We start from the raw sequence: 25,395 nt of genomic DNA on the forward strand, positions 1-25,395 counted from the left end.
TACAGACATTAGAATTCATGGGTGAGGAGTGCCTGGGTGGCTCAGTTGATTAAGCATCTGACTTCACCTCAGGTCATGATTTTGCAGTTCTTGAGTTCGAGCCCTGCTTCAGGCTCACTGCTGTCAGCACAGAGATCCTCTCTGTCTCTCTCTCTGCTCCTCCCCCACCTGCGCTGTCTCTCTCAAAATAAACTTTAAAAAAATAATAATGCAAGGGCTAGAGCTGGCCTGAGGGTCTGGGCTTCTTGTGGTGTAGACATCTACACAGGGCCATACAAAGTTCTGAGGTCCCCAACCTATGCTTGCGGGTGATGGTGTAAGGCTTGAACCCATGAGCCCGTTGTGTAGAAACTATGTTTCATAAATATTGGGAATGAGTTTTTTCTTTTGAGGACTTTGGCTTTATAATAAGGATAGAATAGGACCAAGCATCATTAAGAGCCCCTCCACTCACTGTCCTCTAGTTAATACACAATTTAAAATATTTAGTGTCGTCATTAGTGGGAAAAGAGCCTTTCTGCTTGGTGATTCGGTGATTCTATGTAGATTCTACCCTGGTTACCTTCTTACAGCTACTAAAATAAGGCCTTGTACATGACACTAGGCAGAATTGATTCATGGTTAAGAACAAGGACTTGAAAGTCAGCGAGATCTGAGTGCAAAGTGCAGCTGTACCTCAGTCTAGCTGTATTGTCCCCTGGTGACACAAACTCTCTCTGCCTTAATTGTTCACATCTGTAAAATAAACAATTATTGTTTCTATGTCAGAGAACTAGTGTGAGGATTAAATGAGATAAAGCATATAAAGCACAGGGCCTGGAACGTAGTAAGCTCCCTGTCAGCAGTAATTATCAGTACTATTCAGTGTTGCTGCTGAATGAATGAAAATAAGTCATCAACTTGGTATTAAGACTTGGATATGCGGGGCACCTGGGTGGCTCAGTCAGTTAAGCATCGGACTTCAGCTCAGGTCATGATCTCACAGTCTGTGAGTTCAAGCCCCCCCGTCGGGTTCTGTGCTGACAGCTCAGAGCCTGGAGCCTGCTTCGGATTCTGTGTCTTCCTCTCTCTCTCTCTGCCCCTCCCCTGCTCATGCTCTGTCTCTCTCCATCTCAAAAATGAATAAAAACATTAAAAAAAATTGAGACTTGGATATGCATACACATGGTATAAGGTGCCAAGTGCTATGCTGGCCATTACATTACCTATAGCCTGCCCTCTGTGTCGTACATAAGAATGGGTAGTGGGCTGATGAAAGAATTGTCGTCTTTCATCTCACCTCCATCTTCTGGGGCTGTCATTTTCGGGCCTTACAAGGTTGCTACAGTGGCATCCCAGTAGGCCACATGTGTGGAGAACAGATTGCTAGGTATAACCTTGTAAACATTCTTTATGTCATTTAAATAGCCCACAAGTTCTGTAGTCCTCAGTCCCAGAGTCTCAGTCTCAAATAAAATATGATTGGCTGATGGAGAAGCAGGGCATGCTAATGAGGATAAAAATAGCTCCTGACATTTATTGAGAACCTACAATGTGTCAATCATATGTTCCGAGCAATATGCATCCCCCTTCTGCAGCTGGGAAAACTGAATCTCAGCATAGTAAATAAAATGTGAACAGCTGGTAATTGACAGAGGCAGAAATTGATGGACTCCAGAGTAGGTCCGCTTATCCCTTCCCATTGACTACAGGTGCATCAGGTGGAGATGACCAAGTCTCCGGGCTCCTGCTTGTCTATTGAGATGTTGGCATGGAGCTTGCCTGACGTTTCTAAGTGCCCAGTCCAAATGAGATTCCCTTGAAGGGAAACTAATGTGAAAATCTAGTTTTCAAGGCCAGGGGCCTTCATTAATGCTTGATCAAAATCCGAGAGGTTTTTCTGTTTCACTGGCTTAATTCTCAAGTTCAGTTCTGATTGATGAGGGTTTTTTTGTTGTTCTCTTACATGGTTAGGTGAAAATTACGATTTTGGTTTGGCTGTTCCAACAAGGTTTGAAAGAGAACTCATTGTAGTCGTGGGTTTTCTACATACAATTGGATACTGACTCTGTGTAGAGCAGGAAGGAGAAATCTCTGGAGGATATGTTAGCAAAGTAACCTGCAGGCTGGTGTTTGGTTCAGCCTAAGATTGTGATACAAACACTTAAGTGAAACCATACTCAGTTGCCATTATTTTAGGTTAAAAATAAGTATGGGCAAATGTCTGTAACTGTGCATCATACATGCTGAGCACACAGATGGCAAAGAATTCATTCATTTATCTAACTTTGGTTCTAATCAAGCAACACATGTTTATTGAACATTTGTGCCCAAGTCTTTAAGTACAAAGAAAAACCAAAAAGAAGCTCGCACTGCAATTGCAGTAAGACAAACATGCAAAGTGTTAAATAGCAATGTGAGAGCAGCAGAGGTCTTGTTAAATAAGTGGGCCAGACCAAATGTGGGGGGCTTCTGTGAAAAAAATCATTTAAGGCAAAGATGGTATGCGAAGGATGAGGCGTAAGAGCCCAGAGGGATTTCAGTCTGTGAAGACAGAACAATCAGGCCTAGAAATGGGAACACTCAAAATATACCTAAGCTATGTTCTATATATTCCATTTGAACCAGAGAAGTTCAAAATCAAGATCGACATGTTACAACAACTTTTGATGGGCTCTGTTGTCCAACTGAGGGGCTGTGCCTTTATTCGTGTAAGTGGAAATCAGCTGAAGCTACTGAGTAAGAAGTGCCTGGATAGCAGAGCAAAGGGACAATATACACAAAAGACAAGACTGAGGCTCAGCAAAGCAACACTATTAAAAACCATGACCGAAGAGATAGGAAAATAAATGTCCACACAAAAGCTTATGCATGAATGTTCATAGCAGCATTATGTGTAATAGCCAAAAAGTAGACACCCAAGTGTTTATCAACTGATAAATGGATAAACCAAATCTGGAATATCCATACAATGAGTTATTATTCACCCATCAAAAGGAATGAAGTGCTGATATCCACTAGAGCATGGATGAACCTTGGAAACAGTTTACTAAAGGAGAAAGTAGTCACAGGAAAACCCTACATTGTATAATTCCATTTATGGGAAATTTCCAGATTAGGTAATTTCATACAACCATAAAACAGATTAGTCATTTCCTAGGGCTGCAGGAGTAGGGAAGCAGAAGTAACTGCAAATGGGTATGGAATTTTTGAGGGTTAGTTGATGAAAGTTTGAAATTTAGATTGTTGCAATGCTTATACAAGTATGTGATTATACTGACAAAAACAATGAACTATAAACTTCAAATGAGGAAATTGTACACTATGTAATTTTATATCTAAAAAAAAAAAAACCCATGAACATATTTTTAGGCATCTCAGATGACTCCAAGTTTTGATATGAGAGGTGACCCACAAAGACCAGGGGAATTGTGTAACAGAGGTAGATCCATAGACCTGGAGCTTGGAAATGCTCAGGGCTAGATCCATCAATGTACAGGCCCATGTGAGTCCTTCCATGAGAAGGAAAATACAGAAACCAGTAATCACTTTCTGCTTCCAGGGAGATGACAGTTCTCTATTAGTACCTTACTCACATTCTGAAGATTCTACTCCAAGTTAGACTGTTGTCTTTCTAGCTGGTCCATACATGGTAGAGTTAGTTGAAAAGGATGTGCTCATTTTGTCTTGTTTTGCTTCTTCTGTGCAGTTTTTGAAGAGCCCGAAGATCCAAGCAACAGGTCGTTTTTCTCTGAAATTATCTCTTCGATTTCGGATGTGAAGTTCAGCCACAGTGGGAGGTATATCATGACCAGAGACTATCTGACCGTTAAAGTCTGGGATCTCAACATGGAAAACCGCCCCATTGAAACTTACCAGGTACGGACCACCACCCACCCATAGTTCCATAAGGCACTTCCTTTGTGGACCTCCAAGTCAGCTTCTGCCTACAAAGGCTTACAGTACACAAGAGTAAAAGACAGTACATCATCATAAATTCCATAAAATGGTCCAGCCTGCAATTGCTATAGGATTTAGACAAGGGTACAGAAGGAGGAGCTTGGATTCAATTTAACCCATATCTACTGACCATTTAGATGTGGGATGGATACTGCAGATACAGAGGTGAACAAGACAGACATGATCCTGCTCTCTTTGAGCTGACTGTGTGATGGGGAAGCCAGATGATGAACAGGGAACTGAGTAGGTGTTGATGCAAGAGATGGTACTGTGTGCATGGAAGCACACACAAAGAGGGTCAGTCTGGCAAAAAGAAACCCTAAGGCTGAGTCTTGAATGACAGGAGCTAGCCAGAAAAGTCATATCGTTAGAAGGATAGTATGTTCATAGCTGGTGTGTTCAGAAAGTTCTTCTGCCCGTGTTCTGTATTCAAGATATCAAGAAGTCTAGAAATCTAGGCCCTGGTAAAGAACATTAGGTTATTTTGTCTTCAGGGTGAGTACAATGGAAAACCATTAAAAGGTTTTGGAGGAAATGATGACAGTTGGGGCTCTGGAATTGGCAGCAAGCAGATAGAGGGAGAGGCAGGAGGAGAGTCTGTGAGTTTCGCTTGCTGATTCAATATGAAGAGAAGAGCAATCAAGAAGAGTGTGCACAGGTTTTTGGCTTAAGCATTGGCTAAATGGTTGGTAGATTTATAGACCAAGGGAACAAAGGAGAAGGCAGTGTGCAGTGTTTAGAATGGCTTTTTCTTAGAAGAGGAAGACCAGGTTTTGAGGTAGAAAGGATTTGAGGAAGTTCATTTCAGGTAAGAGCACAATGGAAGCAAAGATCAAGAGGCAGGAATAAACTGGTCTTTTTAAAGATATTTTGGGTTAGATTAAAAGAAGTACAAAAATTCTAGACAGGGATTTAACTTACCTATTTTTCTTGAGACATAATTCACATACCATAATATCCATCCTTTCGAAGTCTATGTGAATGTATTCACAAAGTTGTGGAACCCTCACCACTATCCCATTCCAGAACATTTTCATCATTGACCAGCACATTCTGGCTATGCTAGGGAGGAGAGCCTATAGGGGGACATAGTAGCAAACACAACAGTAAAGAAGTTATTGCAACATTCTGTCAAAGGCTGAGAGTAGCTCAGATGAGCTTGTGACGAATGGAAGTGGCCAAAATCTTGTAAAATCAATAGCAGTTGACAACAAATTGGATATGTGATGTAAGAGGAAACGAGGTTTTTTTTATCCTGCCCAATTAGGAAAATGGCAGTGCCATTTTATGCAGATGAGGAAATCGAGAATTTTGTTTGGGACATTTTGGGCCAAATAAACATCCAGAAACTGCAAGTAGGCAGCTCAGTTGGAGTTTGGGTATATCTTAGCTTAAAGAAAAGAAAAGGTCAGGACTGTGCCCTGGGAACCTGATATTTACAGGTTAAGAAAAGGCAAACTAGGAGGAATGTTCTGGGAGCCAAAGAGCCTATTTCAAGGAGAAGGAAACACCAACTACTAAATGCTGTTGCTAAATCAAATAGGAATGGATAGAAAATAGGCCAATGGATAGAAGTGGAGGTGAGTGGTAGTAATGAAGGTCTGATTTGCATGGATTTCAAGAGAGACTATAAATGGAAGATGTGAGTGCAATGAATACAGATAACTCTTGCAAGAAATTTTAGTTTGAAGGGCAACAGAGAAATGGAGTGGTATCTGGAATGGGATATAGGCATAAGGAAAGTGTATCACAGCATACTTTATGCTGATGGGAATAAGCCAGTAGAGAAAGAATAATTCAAGCAGCTAAGTGCTTGAGGGAAGCAAGATGGAACAGGTCCACTGCAGAATTGGTCTTAGATGGGAAGATGGATAATCCATCCATCAAAGTCAGGAGGTTTGTAAATCTAAGACTGAGTTGTGTTGTAGAGTTGCTCAAGGATCCACTTGAGTACAATGGAAGGAGAGATAAAGTCAAATTTGTTGAAGGTACATACTAAGGGTGTGATTATAATGATGGATGGACCACTAAACCTCAGGTAGTAAGGAGGGAAATACTAGGTGAAGAAAAGTAGACAGGAAAATGGATTTAAAGACTTAATGGAATCAAGATAGTAAAGGGAGTGAACTAAAAAGGTAGGAAGTAGCAACAGAGTAGTACTTGTTAAACAGGTACACTTAACAGTCATGGCAAGTCTCATAAAGACCAAGGAGGTAAAGAAAAAAACCATTTAAAATGATGAGGCCAAGTAACTGAGAGACCAGAAGAATGATGGCAGGGGCTCTGGGTGTTACAATTGCCTCAAGGGATGTGGCAGAGGGACTCAGAACTGTTGCTGACTCTAACAAGGTAGACAGCAGCAAGTCTTCAGGGAAAGCAGGGAGCTCTTCAGAAGAGCTAAGGAATCATGGTCTGGAGCAGCAAGGAGCCCACCTACTCCACCTTGATACATATGAGCCAAAGTCCTGCTACTACTGTGGCCACAGAAGAAGCCAACCTTTCAGAAGAAATTCAGAGAGAAGATTGAGGACCCCCCAGGACTTTGACCAACTATGAGTAACACAAGGTCCTATGAGAAGGTTTGGGGGCCAGAAATGAAGACAACATATGTAATTGAGATAGTTTGTGGTTGAAATAACCTGCCCTATATATTTGGAGTCTTACTGTCCCCTAGATCCTTCCAGACTTCAGGGCCCCGCTTCACAGCACTTACCTTCAGGCTCTTACCTTCAGCCCAGGCCTAGAGCCAACTGGAACGTCATCTTCCAACTACACAGACAAACATCTAGTGTTATGAACTCCATACCAAACAGAGGGCAGTGTCGAGTAGAACCTGAGTGTGGGTGGTGTTGACAGGGGTGTAGCCTGCTGGCAAGCCTGGATTAGAGAAAACTGGATTTAGGCTCTTCAGTGGCAGGAGCAATTAGCACTTTCATTTTAGAGAAAGGCTTTAAGAACAAAGCTAGTTTTAGAACACAGTGAGCTGTGACATGGAATAATAAGCATTTTAAGAGCCTGCTTCTCAAACCAAGTTCAGCTACTGGTAGATGTGGAAGTGTTCTTTGTCAAAGGCCATGAAATAGGTATCCTAGCACATGTATTGAAATGCAGTGTTACAAAAGTTTATTTCAACTTTACATAGCATATTTCAAAGCAATTTAAATTCATATGCTATATAAAAATGTTAATGTATCAAAGATGGTAAATAAACTCTGAATTCCTAGAACACTGTTGAACAAGACTGTGAGGGCTGGCCCATAGGGAAATAATTCCATCATCAGTTACTAATACCTTCCCTGGGGAGTGAAGTAAGTAATGTTCCTGCTGTGTATTTTCATACATGCATCAACTGGTCTCAAGCATCTTTCCAGGAATAACAAATTGTAGACTTATCTATAATTAGCTATTTTCAAGTTTTCCTACAGAATAGGGGTTGGCAAACTGTGGCTGGTGGGCCAAATCTAGCCTCCATTTGTTTCAGTACAAGAAGTTTTACTGAAACACAGCCACATCTGATCATGCATATATTGTCCTTGGTTGCTTTCACAGTACAGTGGCAGAGTTGAGTGGTTGTGACAGAGACATTATAGCCCACAAACCCTAAAATACCTGCTGACTCTTCACAAGGGAAGTTTTTCAACCCCTGAAATGTAAGAACCAACCAATAGAGTTGACTCTTGCTGGGCCTCATAAGCAGTCCATTAACTGTACAACACCAGGCTTCCATGAGTTCATGATTTAAGAAACTATGTTGAGAGGTTCAGTTTAGTGTCAAGAAAGCCATACACAATAGGAACATGGACAACAAATATTTAGAACATGAAGAAAACATCAAATTGGGTGAATTTTAAGTTGTCTCTTGCTCTGTATATTAGATGTTTCTAATGAATGTTCTTAACCTTCTCTTCTCTGATGGAGGTTGGTCCATCTTGTTTGCCTCAGGTTTTCTTTCTTGTTTTAGCAACACAACATAAAGATAACATACCTTCATATTCAATGTTCTCTTTCTATAGAGGACTTGAAGCCAAAGCAGTAGGAACAGCCCAAAATTTAGCTGTTGAGGAGGAGAAAGTATTAGTTCAGACCAGATTTTCCTTTGGATCCCTCCTGACTTTTGTCTTTCAAGAACCATTTATAGTTTTGGGCAATGTGGTTCCTCCTAATGGATCCACACTTCCAAACCACCCATGTTTTGATATGTTCATAAAGAAGAGTATAGGCTGAACCAAAAAAAATTTTCAGTAATTACAGTGAAATACTTTTCTAACACTAATTACAGTGAAAATAATCATCTATCCCCTTCTTAGAGCTTTGCAGTTCCCAACCATTGTAGGATTCTGAGAAGTTCTGTATCATAGAAACTGCTTAACCATGTGTTTTCAAAACCAGTTTCTCCATTCTCAGAACACTCCGCATCCGTGCCTTCTCTGCAAAGTGCTCTATACCACATCAGAGGAATGAGTAGCATGGAGATAAGGCTGAAAATAAGGAGCTATTTGGCTCAAATTTTTCTCCAAAAAGTAGGAAAACTAGAGTATAGGCATGTCTCATTTTATCGCACTTCCCAGATACTGCCTTTAAAAAAATTTGAAGGTTTGTTTTAGCCCCACATTGACCAAGTCTACCAGTGCCTTTTTTCCAACACATTTGCTCGTTTCACATCTCTGTGTCGTGTTTACCATCTCCAAGCTTTATCATATGTTATGATGATTTGTGTTGCATGATCTTTGGCATTACTATCATAATTGTTTTGGGGTGCCACAAACTGTGCCCATGTAAGATGGTGAGCTTAAGGAATATATGATGTGTGTGTGTGTGTTTGCCTGCCAGCCTTTCCCCATCTCTCTGCTTCTCTTCTGGCCTCCATATTCCCTGGACACAACAATGTTGAAATTAGGCCAGGCAATAACCCTCCAATGGCTTCAAAGTGTTCATACAAAAGAAAGAGTCCCACATCTCTCACTTTCAGTCATCAACTAGAAATGATTAAGCACAGCAAGGAAGCTGTGCAAAAAGCAAGGTAGGCTGAAAGGTAGGCCTCTTACACAAAACAGTTTGCCAGGGTGTGAATGTTGAAGGAAAAGTACTTGAAGGGAATTAAAAGTGCTACTCCAGCAAACACATGAGTGGTCCAGAGAGAAAAATGAAACCAGGCCCAACATCCCCTTAAGCCAAAGTATAATCCAGAGCAAGGCTCTAACTCTCTTCAATGTTGTCAAGGGTCAGAGAGATGAGGAAGGTGCAGAAGAAAAGATTGATTAAAGCTAGGACAGGTTGGTTCAGGAGGTTTAAGGAAGGAAGCCAGCTGCAGAACACGAAAGTACATCTGAAGCAGCCAGTGCTGATACAGAAGCGACAGCAAGTTATCCAGAAGATCCAGGCATGATAATTCATGAAGGTGGCTACACCAAGCATCATATTTTCAATGTAGAAGAAACAACCTTCTTTGGAAAAAGATGCCATCAAGGAGTTTTATAGCTAGAGAGGAGAAGTCAATACCTGGCATCAAAGCGTCAAAGGACAGGCTGACTTTCTTGTTAGGAGCAAATGCAGTGGGTGACTAAGTTGAATCCAGAGCTCATTTACCATTCTGAAAATCCTAGGGCCCTTAAGAAATATGCTATATATACTCACCTGTGCTCTACAAATGGGACAACAAAGCCTGGGTGACAGCACGCTCTCTGTTTACAACGTGGTTTACTGAGTGTTTTTAGCCCACTTGAGACCTACTGTTCAGAAAAAAAGATTCCTTTAAAAGTATTATTGCTCATTGACAGTGTACCCTATCTCCCAAAAGTTCTGATGTAGATGGACAGTGAGATTAATGTTGTTCTCATATATAGTAACACAAATTTAGACTCTCACACACAGCTGATAAAGCAGCAGGAGGGTTTGAAAGGGTTGACTCCAATTTTGACTTTCAAGTCTTATTATTGAAAAAATACATTTTATGAGGCTATAGCTGTCCTAGATAAGTGATTCCTCTGATGGATGCAGGCACAGTAAATGCAAAGCCTTCTGGAAAGAATCTAACATAGTATATGCCATTCAGAGCATATGTCACTCATGGGAAGAAGCCAACACATCAGCATTCACAGGAGTTTAGAAAAAGTTCTTCCAGACCTTAGGGAGGACTTTGAGGGGTTCCAGACCTCAGTGGAGAAAAATCACTGCAGATGTGATGGAAATATCAAGTGGAGCCTAAAGATGGAACTGAGTCACCATAATCTCATGATAAAACTTCAAAGGATGTGGAGTTCAAAGAACATGATTTCTTGAGATGGGATCTACTCCCAGTGAAGATGCTGGGAAGACTGTGGAAATGTCAACAAAGGATTCAGATGATCCCATAAACTTCATTGATAAAACAACAGCAGAATTTGAAAGAATTGACTCCCATTCTGACAGAAGCTCTGCTGTGAGTAAAATGCTATCAAACAACATCACATGCTACAGAGAAATCATTTGTGAAAGAAATAGTCCATCAATATGGCAAACTTTATTGTCTTATTTTAAGAAATTGCCGCAGCCATGAACACTGAGGCAAGACCTACTACTACTAAAAGAGGACAACTCTCTGGAAATCTCATGTTTAGCATTTTTTAGCCATTAAGTATTTATTAAGGTATATATATTGTTTTTTTAGATAAGGAGATTTATTGCACACTTAATAGACTATAGCGTAATCATAACCTTCACATGCCCGAAGAAAGCAAAAAGTTTATTTAACTCACTTTGTTATGATATTCACCTTATTGCAGTGGTCTGGAACCCACAATATCTCCAAGGTGTGCCTACACTGGAACAACAAATTTAGCTTCCATTGCCCCAGGCTTCTATTTCCTCTGTGACAAGGAACCTAGAAACAAGTCAATGACAAGTCCAGAAAAGGCATCAAAGACCTCAGTAACAAAACTATGACCCAGAGGCTAATCCTATCCCCCACCTGTTTTTGTAAATAAAGTTCTGTTAGAATACAACCCCACCACTCATTTGTTTATGTATTACGTATGGCTACTTTCACATTACAAGGGCTGAGCTGAGAGTTTGCCAGCAAGGTCATATGGCCCACAAAGCATAAATATTTACTCTCTGGCCCTTTATAGAAGAGGTTTGCCAAACCCTGGTCAGGATCAAGAATCAATCCTATTTTTGCCCTCAGACTCTCTTCTGCTTCTTTGCTCAAAAGACTCTTAATCACTAGAGGTCTTCAGCCCTACAAACAGAAATGGCCTTCTACATCAGACTTGTACCACGTCCAGGATGCCCAAAACATGGCAGGAGAAGGAAGGACAATGAGTTCAGCTACAGCAGAGTTATCAAATGCCACACATGGATTCTCTTGTCACCAAAGCAGTGAAGTAGGTACCCTGACAAGGCCCAAGACTGCAAGCGGCCATTTGCAGAGTTATACTTTCACTGTCCAAATGACTCAGAGAGCTTTTCAATATCCAAAACATCTCATCAAACATGGGATGAATGACCCAACCGTGCTGACAGTCTCATATAAAATTCACATCCAACAATTTCATGGGGCCCCAGTGCCTTCCAGAATTGCAGCATTGATTCCTAAGCCTCTCCTGCCCTTCCTCACTCTCAGCTAATAACCTTGCTTCTTAAAATGCCAATGGGAGAAATGCTACATACTTCAGGGATGCAGCCTTTACGTCAGACTTTCCTCGGCAGCTCTACCTGCATGGACATCTCCAAATGATCATACCCAAAAACACAAATGGCAACTCCATCCTTCCACTTGCTCAAGACAAAGGTCGAGGAGCCATCTTGATTCCCCTTCTCTCGTACTTCACAGGTGCATCATCCACGAGTCCTATCAGGTCTCCCTGCAAACATGCCTGGAAAGTTCACCATTTCCCACCACTGCTCTCGCCAAATCCAAACCATCATCTGTCAGCAGGTTATAACGAACCTCCCTGCATTTGCTGGCTTACATTATCGCAACACAGCTCAGTGATCCTTTCTGTGAGGTCTCCTCACCTTTCTCAGAATAAAAGGCCCATGTGAATGTTCATCTGCCTCCACACTGGAAGAAAACACACAAAGGCTATTGTGTTCACTGCCTAGCCCAAGCTCATAGTAGGAAGGCAATAGACGTGTGTTGAGTTAAAGATGCAACGAATGGTGTCCTCTAATGCCTACTAGCAAATCAGTTCAGAAAAGGGGACTGTACCACCTTCTGGGCCCTTCTATAGGCCACTAGCTAATTCAGCAAAGTTTTTTAATCCACACTCACCACATAAGCAGCTCATCAATCCACCCTAATATCCCCTGTCTAAAGAGAGCCCAGCCTGGATTCAGACCTGGGCCACTGGACGAATTAACAGCTCACATCAGAAGAAGAGGTCTTCACAGAAATAATCATTTTTAAAAATAATAACTGACCCTCTTGATTTATTTCCCCAACAGGTGCATGACTACCTCCGCAGCAAGTTGTGCTCCCTCTATGAAAATGACTGCATTTTTGATAAATTTGAGTGTGTGTGGAATGGGTCAGACAGGTAAGAAAGGCTGTGTGGCTAGGGAACCTTCCAAAAGGTGGGTCGTGTACTGGCCGAGGCCCTGGGCAACTGATCCTAAGGAGGTCACAGCCAAAGGGGGATGAAAATCAGGCCCCTAGCCCTGGTAGGAGTCCACTGTATGGGTCACCAGATTTCCCTTGAGCTCAGACCTGAAATGAAGGGCACCATGTGTTGAGACCCTCGAATCCTCTTACAGGACTGGCACAGGTAAGTGTGTAACATCAGCGAGAAAATCCTGTTTTACATACCAGAGCTACCTCAACATGGCTGAAATGAGTAACACTAACAATCCACCTCCCAAGTTCCAACCTAAGTAGCTCAGATTATTGCCGAGCGTACTTTCTAGGTCGAAAATTATCCCTGACCACTTCTGGTGTACCCGGCCAAAGGCCCTGGTCATTGGTTAGCTGAATTCTAGTTGGCCTCATTTATCATATCCCCTCAAAATGATTTATTATTGTTTTAAGGCCTTTTATTTCAACCATACTTCATATTACCTTCTAATGGTTCATTTTTAGTTTGACAAATACAGATGATTCCCCGACTTCCAACATGAAGTACAGGCTACTAGGAGCTGATTTAGTTTGTTGAGGAATGCGGCGCCCACACTAGTGTTTGGAAGCACTCCATTCGGTCATGGCAAGGCACTCAGATTCGAGCTTTTTGTAAAAACAAGCTTTTCTGACCATTATTCGGCCTGCTTTGTCAGTGAACCAAAATGTGCCTTCCACGTAGCAGGCCTGGCAAGAGTCACCACATGTCAGAGGACCCAAGTCGCAGCACCCATTTGGTATTAGGCAGAGGGAAGAGACAACGGAGCAGCTGTGATGTAGGAACAAAAGCTCCCCAGGGGGAAGTGTTTTACATTATTTGTATATTTGTATCAATACATTGATTCATATAGAATTCACTTTTTCATTGTTGATTAATAGATGTGTCCTATTTGTTACTGTTCCAATAACCTCTCTTAACCCAGACTCAGTAAGTACTTATGCGTCACCCCCTCACACATCATGTTCTAGAATCCTGACCACAATCTGACAAGGTTGTTTTCATCATGCCCATTTTATAGTTGCAGAAACTGAGGCTCAGCCAGGTCAAGTAACCTTCTCCAGCTCAGGAGCTAGTATGTAGTAGAGACTAAAGTAAGAAGTTTTCAGTTTGAATCTTAAGTCAGCATTGTTTTTTCATAACGTCACAGTTTCTTTCCATAACCAAGAAAATTCTTGGTTCAGATAAGGTTTGGAGTTTTAAAAACACAAAAATAAATAGGAAGGACTCTGTTTGAAAGCAGGTCAAGTGATGGTGGGGCCAGCAAATGGCAGTTCATGGGAAGCCATGAGGCCAAGTGGCTGAGTGCTAGGCCCTGGGGTTAGTTAGGCACATGTGGGCTGGAGGCCTGAGTGTGTAAGGCAAGATGAGACTGCAGCGGTCAAGCATTCTGCACCCTTCCTGATAAGGTAACAACAGCTTATTCTACTACAGAGACCAACACATTTCACAACATCCATTCCCTGGGCCAGAGTAACCGAATCTAGCCATTGATTGATTTGCCTGACACAGCTGATCCAGTTCGTAAAAACCTATCTCCCCTGGCTGTGGCCCCATGCTCTCAGCTTCCCCCTCCCCTGTCTATGCACTCATGCCATGTGAACACCAATGAGGTGTATCCTCTCCCAGTCTAACCAGACCATCAGGGCTTCACCCAGAAATGAGGCCAAGCCAGCCTGTCCAGGGGCAGCCCCTGTGGGATGTTACTGAGGCAACATTATCCCCCTCTCAGCCTGTCACCAGTAAAGACTCCGTCTCTTGCATCTGGAAGGCTTTGGCAGTCACTGCTCTCAGTAAATCATCAATACGCCTGAGGATGGAGAGGTCTTATAAAAACATGGAAGCCATCTGTGAATCCACTGGCAAGGCTTCTTTCCCCTCCCAAGTTCTTTTAAAATTTGAATTGGTTTACTCTCTTCCTGAGGGAAACCATGATGACATCCACTTTTTAGGTAACTTTTCTGGCAAGGCTAAATCGAGAGCTGGCTCTCAGCAGAGGGAGGACGCACACGGGTCAGTGCGCTATACGCTCAGGGTTTCTCCCACCATGCCGACTGACTGGGGACAGCCTTGGAGCTTGGGCAACATGGAGGCCCCACTATTACAAAGTTTCCGAAGTGTTCCTCCTGTCACGACCTCCCTCCAGCCTCACAATGCTGAGGGAGGTAGGGCTGGTATGATTAAAACTCATTTACAGACCCAGATAAGGGATCTATCCAACAGAATTACCAAGGAGGATTATCACAGCCCTCCATTTGCCAATCAATCAAAGAGCTTGTTGCTCTTAGTGATTCAGGACTTAAACCACAGTCACACTGTTGAGCCTGTTTGGGTTTTTGGTTTTTCATAAAACTTAGGGTGTCATAAGCTGCCCATGATGTAACACCATTAGCTCCAGAAAGACACAATGGGGATAGGTTACTGCCTTTCTCCAGAGCATTCAGTCACTCCCTATTTCCTCTCTACATTGCAGCGTCATCATGACAGGCTCCTACAACAACTTCTTCAGGATGTTCGACAGAAACACCAAGCGTGATGTCACCCTTGAGGCCTCGAGGGAAAACAGCAAACCCCGGGCTATTCTAAAACCGCGAAAAGTGTGCGTGGGGGGCAAGCGAAGAAAAGACGAGATCAGCGTTGACAGTCTGGACTTTAGCAAAAAGATCTTGCATACAGCTTGGCATCCTTCAGAAAATATTATAGCAGTGGCGGCTACAAATAACCTATATATATTCCAGGACAAGGTTAACTAGGAGGACAAGTTATTACTTAATAATCTCACATACTGAATACTAGTCAAACATGTTTTTAAATGTTTCTTTTGGTCTTCATTTGATGCATTGACATTAATTTCCCTATGCAGAAAACAATTGGAATAGAATTAAAAAGAGTCCAACTTTCCCAGATCCCCAGTTCTAAGAGACTTTTGTCAAACCCAATAGGTTCTGAGACACTTGTGTTTAGAATTGAGAGCTGCCAGCTAACACTAATTCTCCATAGTTGACTTGAATTTCTGATGCTTTTATTGCCCGGTTTTCTCTGGTGGGTCCAGTGTTTTGTTCCTAGGTGTCTGCTGAGATAAAATGAGGTTGTCTGTAGTATTTAAAGAGAAAAGAGATAAGTTTTTTTTAATTAAGCAATTCCATTTGATTGAAAAAAAAATCAACAAAAAAATAAACACCGTTTACTCTTAGAGACATTCTCCTTTTTTGTGTGTGAAAAATCACAAGCAGTCAGCATCCCCTGCCCCCACAGCACTTTTTATTAACAGTCTAATTTGAACCGGAGATTTATTTCACGAGGCCACGAAGAGGACCCAGAATGAGAAGGGAGGGGACACATCACCACTGCTATACTCTTTTTCTTTGTAAGCGCCATAGAAACAGCCTGAGAATTTGGCTAGGAAACCCCATGAATGCTTCAGGGGACATAAAGAGAACACTTTCCACACAGTGCTTCTCAGAGTTAGCTTGGCAAGGCCATGTGGGGCCAGATTCCATCTGCTGCCTTGTTATGCCTGCTTTTTGTAATTTTAAATGGCTCCATATAATCCTCTACTTACATGTTGGTTGGCTTTTTCTCTTCAACCTTTTCCAGTTTATTTATTCCATTGACTTCTAAAGGCCAAGGTCTGGTTGTTTATTATCTGGCATTCGAAATGATGCGGCAGCACCACCCCTGGCTCCTGGAGAAAGGCTGGTCTGTTCCTTTTGGGTGTGTCTGCTACCCAACCCCCTCCCTCTTCCTGGGTTTGGTGACCAAGAGTCACAATCCATCCATCTCCACCGCAGCTAGAACAAAAATGGCCCGTAAAAAATGCTCGTTTGTGAAGTCTAATCAAGTGTTTCTAATCCACCTCAAGCTCACCATTTAGAAAAATGCACCAAAGGGCTCTCTTCCTACAAAAATGGAATATGGGAGAGTCAAGAATCTTCCACAGTACAGTGAAGTCTGCTTGAACCTATGCAGTCTGGTTCATCCTTCCCCCTCCACGTTTACCATTCAGACTTCTTTTAAGTTCCAGAAGGTTCTGCAGGGCACAACTCTGGGAAAACTAAATGAATTCATAGGATTTATAAATTTGAAGGAGGAGGTGGGAGGTTCCCAGAAAGCTGGGTCTGAGCTTAGTATCTCCATACCTGTCTTGCTGACTCATTCCCCTTCTTATTCACGAATCTTCCATTTTGTGAGTTAACAAATGGCTTGAAATGAGCATTTTTATTTTAAAGAGAAAGTCTCTTTTGATTCACATATTTATTACAAGTTCCAACTCCAAGTTTACATTGCTTGGGGAGGCAGGAAAAAAATAGGAACCCTATTTCCATTCTAAGCTACTATCCATTTAATAACAGCTTTTTGGCAAGGTAATAGCTATCTAGAACTTAAGAGAACACCACTTTGTAAGATGCATCCCAATTTCAGAAACATTAAAATATGAGAAGTACTTCTCAAAATTGAAGGATCATGTGGATAAAAGATGTGACTTTTTTCCTCAGTGTTTCTCCTCTTCCCTCAATGAAAGCCTCTCTTCAGGCATTGTCCATAAAGTGGCCCAGGTGGAAACTCTCTGGGCAGGATTCCTGCCTGGCCTGGCTGGGACAGTGTTCTTGGAGGAGACTTTAGAGAGGATCAGAAACTTCTCCAGCTGATAGAGAATTGTCTTATCAGGATAGATAGAAGGAACAATGAGTTATTCTCCAAAGTTTACTATCAGCTTCCTTATGGCCTTCTCTCTGCTCCTCTGAGACTCATCTCCTCTCTTTGTACCAGGTGGGGCTTGTGAGAGATCACTGTTGCTCAAACTTAGGCATCAACCAACCTCTGTGCTATTGCTCATTTAAGTCACCTTTTTTAAAAGTAACAGCCTCCTCCAAAGAAATAATGATGAAATATCCATTTTAGTGTTTTTTAGACATTAAAATAATCACATACCAAGTAATATAACAAATGTACCCAAGTACCACCTACAATCATCTTGTGAACCATGAAGAACATGTTCCAACTTTAGGACACAGAGTAACTGCTATCAGAGAATATTCGGAGGCATCAGAGAGTCCCGATGGACAATGCTTCTTCACTAACTACAGTCACCAGTGCTTCCCACAACCCATGACAGCTTTGGTCATGGTTTTGAGGGATTCACAGGCCCCCTGCATGCTATCTGTGGATCTTCATAAAATCCCCCATGCTTAGTCCTACACCCTTGGCACATAGATCCAGAGAGTGGGAGGGATTTGCCAGAGATCTCAGAGTTAAGAGCACAGAGCAGCCACTTGAATAAAGAATGCATCAGGAAAAAAACATACAAGATTCCTGGACTGGAACAGGAGAGGAAGGCGCTAGAGACTAGACCTCAGGCAGCAATCGCCACCACCATGTATCATCAATGACCTGCTCTGTGCCAGGTACTGAACTAGGTATTTTACAATCCCAGTTTCCTTCTGCTCCCATGCTGGGGATCTTCAACATCCACCCAATCAATCCCTGTTCCAGCTGACACTAAAAGCTACCTGAACGCTGACTTGCCACACTGTCAACAGTGTGTTGGGTTCTAAGAGCCCTGCTCTGCCTAATAGTGCAAAGTCTGCTGCTTGGTATGAGCCATCACTTTGCACTGAAGGATGGCAGCTGACTGAGGAGGAGAGGGAGTTAGAGCTTCCCAAGGCTTTATTGAAATGATCCAAATAAAACAGAGTTCCTGACATTTAAAAAGCTGCACTTGGGCAGAGATCCATGCTGTCTTATCTGGAGGTAGAAGAGGATTTTGAAGTAACAAAGAAGAAACATGTAAATGAACATCAAGTAGTGGGGTGCACACAGGTGAGTGGGCAGTAAGAACCCATTTGCTTCTTAAATCCTTAAAGTCTGGCTCCTGTCTTCACTCTATTGGACAGCTGTGTGTGTGTGTGGGGGGGGGGGGGGGGAGGGCCTGTCGGTAAAGCATCTTTAAACTTCTCAGTGATCTCATAATTAACCATAGCAACACCTATTAACACAACCAGCATATGAAAGGCAGTCAGTTGGAACCAGGATGAAGCTAAAATTCTTTTAGCTCCATACCCAATGAAGTAAGTCATCCATCTCCAATGTATTTCTTTTCAACACTTCAGGACCCATTATCCTGAAAGTTGACCCTAAAATGGTCAATCACTGACAAGGGGGAGACCACAATTTCCCTTCCTTCAAACCAACTGGCTAAGGCTCCCCTCCTACCTATTCTCCCACCCCTACGGATTCATGCTTGTCTATTCACTCTGCTGACTGTCTGCAGGGCTCAAGAGAGCCCTAGTAAGCCTAATAGCAAAGCTTTGGAGGTGACACTATAGTCCACATCCTGAGTGAGCCCTCTTCCTAATCTGACTCCATTACGGACATGTAGATGAGGCAGGTGTGGGGTTTTTTTTTAATGTTTTTTATTTATTTTGAGAGAGAGCAAGCACACAAGTTGGGGAGGGGCAGAGAGAGAGAGAGAGAGAGAGAGAGAGAGAGAGAGAATCCCAAGCAGGCTCCACACTCTCAGCACAGAGCCCAACACAGGGCTCAAACTCACAAATTGTGAGATTGTGATCTGAGTTGGAATCAAGAGTCGTACACTTAAACTGACTGAGCCACTCAGGCACCCCAAGGCAGTGTGTTTTAAACAGTACCACCAAAGATACTGCAATCACCACTTCACCCCTAGGAAACATTCACACTGCCCCCTGAGTCACTAGGTATCTGTCAGAGCTTAACCCATCCCTTCCTCCCCTATTTCTAAGTCAAGCCTCAGGAACTGCTTTCCCTTGGAATGACTTGCCTGTCATAGAAAGAATGTGGAACTGGGGAATAGGAAATGTGGATCCTGCCCCTGACTCCACTGAAAAGTAATTAAGAAACTTCTAGAAGTCACTTAAGGTGTGCATCAGTCACGTCGTCACCTGTGAAATAGTCACAAAACAATCTGTCCTCGCTCACAGAATTACTGTGAGAAGCACAAGAAATGTATTTACTTATAATTGCTTGGTAAGTTTGAAGCACCATAAAAATCGTAACAGCAACAATTCTCACTATGAAGACATACTTGTAATTTCTCATTATCTTCCTTCTTTAAGCCCCTGAGATTAATGCCAGTATTATGTTCGTTTTGGAAATGAGGAAATAGACTCAAGTTGTCAACGTAGCCACAGGCATATAGCCAGTAAGAGACAGAACCAGGACTCCAACTCAAGATATCTGACTCTAAAGACAGAATTCTTGAAATACTGTTTAATACATGATAGTAGCTAACATTTAATGAGTCCTTCTTATTACGGGCCAGGTTGTGTTCAAAAATTTCCCATCTCTTAATTCATTTATGCCTGAAACTCTAAATGCTGGTACTATTATGGTTTCCATTTTACAGATAAGGAAATGGAGGCAGATTGTGTAACTTCACTAAGTTTACACAGTTCACAAGTGACAGAACCAGACATTTTGGTCAGCATTCTTATCCTCTATCTCATCTCACATTATATATACAGTTGGAAGTTACTGATTAGCAAACAAGTCCCATATTGACCCATAAGTTCATCAATATTAATCATAAAGTGAGTGCCTGGCAAGTATCATGCAGCCAGGCCCCAACAAGGGGCTGGAGTCACAGAGATAAAGCCACTCGTCCCCACCCTCCAGGAGATGACAGCCATATAGGAGCAGCATGTAATTAATTAATAATTAATAAGGAAATAGTTAATGAGGATGGATACGAAAACAACCTTTCAGACTACATGACCTCTAAATAGAGTATTAAAGTGGTTCAGTCAACACTCAAAACATGATATGGCATTTCCAGTAGGGAGAACAACGTATGTGAGAATGGATATGGCATGGGAGCATGAAGTTGAGGTTTCTTTCATTCTGTCAGAAACACATTTTCCATTTGCCAGAACTAGCCTAGCCCTTCTTTCTTTCATTCATTAACAAGAATGTTTTCTTATTGACAGGGGGAGAGGGGGAGAGGGGGAGAGGGGGAGAGAGAATGAGAATCCCAAATGGTCTCCACACTCAGCATAGAGCCCAATGCGGGGCTCGATCCCACAACCCTGGGATCATGACAGGAGCCAAAATCAAGAGTCAGATGCTAGACCAACTGAGCACCCAGGCGCTCCAGTAACAAGTATTTATTAAGCCCCCATATCCAAAGACTGTGTTTAAGTGCAAAATAGATGGCAAGAATAAAAGGAAGCTACTATTAATGGGCACTTATTATATCACAAGCACAGTATAGGCACTTTTTAAAATCATTACAATCACCTGATGGATCAACATGTTACTCCCTTTTTACAGTTGAGAAGCCTACTAAAAAAGGTTCAGTGACACAGTTAGTGTTACGCAGACAGAAGTTTCATCGAGATCTGTCCTGTCCCAGATCCTGTACTTCCATCACTGTAGTGAGTAATGCATAGCTACTTTGTCTTTTTCTTTTTCCACTAGTGAGGATTCAAACAGACCATCTCTCTGCAAACAAATATTGCCTGACAGCTGACAAGGAATACAAATTTGGTCTGTCACTAAAACAGAGCGCAAAGTCAAGTGGCTCACAGAGATCTCTAACCCCTAACCCTGACCTTATTATTACTGTTTAACTATCCTCCAATTTAGACCTTCCATGCACCATTGGTTAAACTGCTGGTGGCCAAACAAGGTGATCTGCCATCTCTGCTGATTCCTGCCTTAGACGTTGTCACAACAATGATCACTGCCAGGAAAGAAACGGGCATAATAACTGCCACATTCCCAATCCACTCCCTATCCCTAATTCCCTGAAAAGCCAACCTTGGTTTTTTGATGGACAGCTCCTTTCCTCCCAACTCTTAACTCTTTGTTGCGAACCCTGTCATTTAGGTTGCTGCATTTGGTTTGAATCAGAGAGGAGACAGTACTTCTCCCAAACTCAGCCTTGCACAGAAACCTAGAGACCACAGGGAAGTGGGACCAACCACAAGTACTGGAGTTCTTGCACTGATTGGCTAGTGATACACTCCCCCCCCCACCCCAGCGAGAGTAGTAAATTCTTATGTGGGTCAAAGAGAACCCAGGAAGGCTGGCATAGAAGTGATGGGAGGAGGCTGCTTCATTGGTAAAAGGAAAGGCACTGTTTTAGCATTCTAAACAGGTGCTCAGTTTGAGTCATGTTCATGCATTCATTTATTCATTCAATAAACACTGAATGATTGATCACATACTATCTGCTCAGACCATCTGCAAGGTGGTCTGGGGAAGCAATATTAATACTCCCTGTCCTCAAAGGGCTTACAGTGTCATGTGGGATACAGACAAATTCACAGGCAGTATTAACAGTACAATGTCATGGTTAAGAGCCCAGGGCGCCTGCCTGGTTTCAAACAGTTCCCACCACTTAATAAACTGAATGACCCTTGGTCAATTACTTAACCCCTCTAGGTCTCCATTTCCTTATTGATAAAATAAGGACAAAATGGCACCTATCTCATAAAATTGCTATGAAGACTGAATGATTTAAAACATTTTAGAATTGTTCCTGACCAACAATAAGTACTCCATGCATGTTTCTTGCTATTGTTCTTTTAGGACTATAAAATAGGTCTCATGGGTATCTCAGGGTCCCAGAAGAATGCCAAGTAACACCGGTTCACCTAGTCCAGAAGCTACTGAAAGGAGGGGACTCCTAAAGCAAATCTTGAAAGATAAATAGGGAATGAATTATCCAGGGGAAGAGAAAGGAAAAGAGTGTTCCAGGTGTCAAGATAGTATATGCAAAGGTTAAAAAAAAAAAAGTACATGGCATGGGACTTACAATATTCTGGTATGCTGGACTAGGAAAAACGGGAGGGTGGACCAAGAGAAATAAGGAGACATAAGGTGGAGAACAGCCACGCAGGATATACGAGGTAATAATAATCATTAATGAGTTTACACATCAGAGATTCTCCAATAGGTATGCTGTAAATGACTCAATTGAGGAATTATGGTTTCCATAGCTTAGCAAATATTCATGTCCAGGCACAGGGAATATTTTAATAAATTCAGCTCGAGTGTTCCTTTCTTGACCACCCTAAGTTCCCAAGGCATTATTTAGTTCACTTTTGTATCCCCAGAGCATAGAGAAGTCTCTGGCTCCTAGTAGGTGCTCAATAAATATTTGTTGAATGAATGAAGAAATAAATGAGTGAAGAAGACAGACACAGCCTCTGTCCCCAGGAAGCTTACAAGATGAGCAGTTTGCCACTGGGAGTTTGAGTCAAGTGGACCTTGGTATATGGCATCACAGGACTGCTCAGAGGAGTCAAGAAGTAAAAAAAAAAAAAAACTCAGAACTAGTGAGCCAAGATGCTTTAAGAGCAAGCCACCAAGGTTAGATTGCAACCGTAGTTAATAGAACACATGTGTCCCTGCCTGATGCATTACCTCCCAGCAGTAGCCAGCCTTCTGGGACTCTGCAGAGCATGCAGAAAGGTTGACAGCTTACAATCAATACCATGTTCACTGATGCAAGGAGCAACATTATCACATCCAAGATATTACCCCCACATCCCAGCTCTAGCACTAAATATTCCCCATAACAAGGCAAAGGGAAGTGACAAGAGCTATTATTTTCAACCCTTCCACTTTGAAACAAGAGGTGAGGCAAACCTTCCCGTGGATGTTCTTTGGAAAGGCAAGCAGTTCCCCAAAGAAATCACTCAGAGCTAAACCCACGCCTAATACAGCAAGACAAGGATGCTACAAGATTGGCATTTTCATTTGCCTTGGTGTCCACAATCTAGAAGGGGAGACTCTGTGGGCAGTGGAGAGGCACAACAACAAATTAGAGGTGGGTGAATAGTCGGATTGGTGGGGAATGTGTGAGGTGTGAATGCTGGAATTTATTCTCCATGTCCAAGTCACTCTAATAAAAAAAAAAGATACTTGACTCCCCCCCACCAACTTTGACTTTCTTATTTCAGCTTCTTTGACTGTGGCATAATTGAAAGTCATATTTCATCTAGGTTAGTGGTTTCCAACTGCAAGTGCAGGTACCTTATGAACAGTCAGCCTGAATTTATCAAAGACAGCAGAAAACAAATACATGTTAAACAGCACCTATTTCTCTGCAGGAAAGAAAGTGGGGTGGGTCGTGTTACAAGGCAGCCACAAAGCAGTACTGCTCAGTACCCTACAGCATGGTTCCCTAGCCTATGATGGAACTCTTAACAGGAAGAACACCAGGGCTAGGACACCAGGGTTGTTTTCTTCATTCCGTGGGACATTTATTCAATGGCAGCCTCCATTTTTCAGCCCTTCATTTCCTGACAAGATGAGGGATATTGCTTACTTTTCATTCCTTTTTGGAAAGGCAGAAAGGTTAATTAGTTACATCTGACATGCTTGTTGATGAAGGAATCAGCTGACGCTCAAAGATGGGTATATTCATTGAAGATCTGACAAATGTCATAGAAATTCTAAGTGTTCATCATGGAAAAGAAAGCTCAGTTCAAAAGCTGAGGTCTTCCAAAGTACAAAAAGAATGTGCCATTTCACAAATAAAATGTGGCTCAAAACAGCTCTTCACTGTGACCAGCACAAGCACGGTTAACTAACTCCCATCAGTCTCCAATGATGGCCCCAGAGGGCCATACGGTTGAATCTTGCAAGAATGGCAATTACATTTTTCCCTCTTCTCCCACATTAAACAAATGATGGATTCTTCTTAACCTATCACACACACATGCATGCACACATGCACACACACGCATAGCCTCAATACCCCACTAACAGATCCTTCTCTCTCAGGTAATCATCTCTGAATTCATGATTCTGCCTGTCAGAATGGTGGGTGCTTCCCAGCTGCCTAAGAAAACAACCTGGAAACAAAGGTTGTAAATTTTTTTTTTACTGTATTTTATATCCGAACTGGGGATTCATTTACACATTAAAACTCTGCTGCCTTGGTGGATAATAAAATTATATGGCTCCAAGTTAAAGTGTAATGACGTCCTTTCTCACCTGCTTGTTATGTTGCTTAGTCACAACAACATTTTGGATGGAACAACTATCCTAGTAATGAGTAACAATTGACTATTATAGTTTGTGGTGACATTTCAATTTTCTCAGGCTCTTGCATGATCAGGGAAGTGTTTTTATCTGCCCACATTTGCACAGAAAGTTACTCCAAGATCAAGACTAAAACAAGGTCTTCTGAATCTCCAAGATCAGCCTTATTTCGTTGTGGTTTTTTCCCCCTCGTGTACCTAAAACTCATGTGTCTACTCAAGTGTAGGTGGAAGGTGTGAATAACAAGTTTTAATTCATACTCAAAGAGCTTTCAACATTTCTGTCTGTGGTACCACAGTTCTGCAGGTGCTGGGAGAAGTGTCCCACGCCAAGTCTCACTAGTGTCCACAATGGCACAGATTCACACAGATAGGCCATTACATTTATTCACTACATTAATTATCTACCCACAAAATAAAATGCTGTATTATTTGCCTTCCTATAGGTATTTGACCAAACCATTGTTTGTATTTGATTATGTCTCAGTAATTAAGCTACACAGATAAATAAGATATCATAACCCCAAGGAGAAGAGTCTAATAAAAAATGTAATTCCAACAGGTAATTGCAATAGAACATGGTTAATACAATGGCAGAGATAGGTGTAGTTTATTATAGGTGTAAAGAGTTAGAGCATCTCATCTTCTGGAATGGATGAAATGAAGTTCAATCCTAAGGGAAGCCAGATGGGGGTAGCCAGATGAGCACAAACATGAGCAAAGGTCCATGTTGAGAAGCCCCACCCACCTCCGAGCTCCACTAGTAGTTTGATTTTGTTGAAAGGCTTTTGGCTAGGATTGGCCAAGTGCTGGGGAAAGAGCAGGGCCAAGACTGCAGA

The 25,395-nt window shown here is 42.1% G+C and overlaps 1 protein-coding gene and 1 long non-coding RNA gene across 13 annotated transcripts in view; both read left to right on the forward strand.

The window, feature by feature from the left end:
• The window catches only part of PPP2R2B (protein phosphatase 2 regulatory subunit Bbeta), a 465,243-nt gene extending 449,523 nt beyond the window's left edge, over window positions 1–15,720 (forward strand). For all 12 annotated transcript variants that reach the window (XM_060635811.3, XM_060635808.3, XM_060635807.3 and 9 more), the window contains 3 exons: window positions 3,689–3,858; window positions 12,364–12,455; window positions 15,001–15,720. In XM_060635811.3, the coding sequence (XP_060491794.1) occupies window positions 3,689–3,858; window positions 12,364–12,455; window positions 15,001–15,280 (542 nt within the window). In that variant the 3' untranslated portion in view covers window positions 15,281–15,720. The remainder of the gene's footprint in view (window positions 1–3,688; window positions 3,859–12,363; window positions 12,456–15,000) is intronic.
• Window positions 15,721–18,462: 2,742 nt separating this feature from the next.
• On the forward strand, window positions 18,463–24,427 carry LOC132680186 (uncharacterized). The gene is made up of 3 exons (XR_009610568.2): window positions 18,463–18,595; window positions 20,832–20,935; window positions 24,297–24,427. It is a non-coding gene; the product is annotated as an uncharacterized LOC132680186 (long non-coding RNA).
• The last annotated feature ends 968 nt before the right edge of the window (window positions 24,428–25,395 follow it).

Source organism: Panthera onca, chromosome A1 (assembly GCF_046562875.1).
Source record: "Panthera onca isolate mPanOnc1 chromosome A1, mPanOnc1 haplotype 2, whole genome shotgun sequence".
NCBI lineage: Eukaryota > Metazoa > Chordata > Mammalia > Carnivora > Felidae > Panthera > Panthera onca.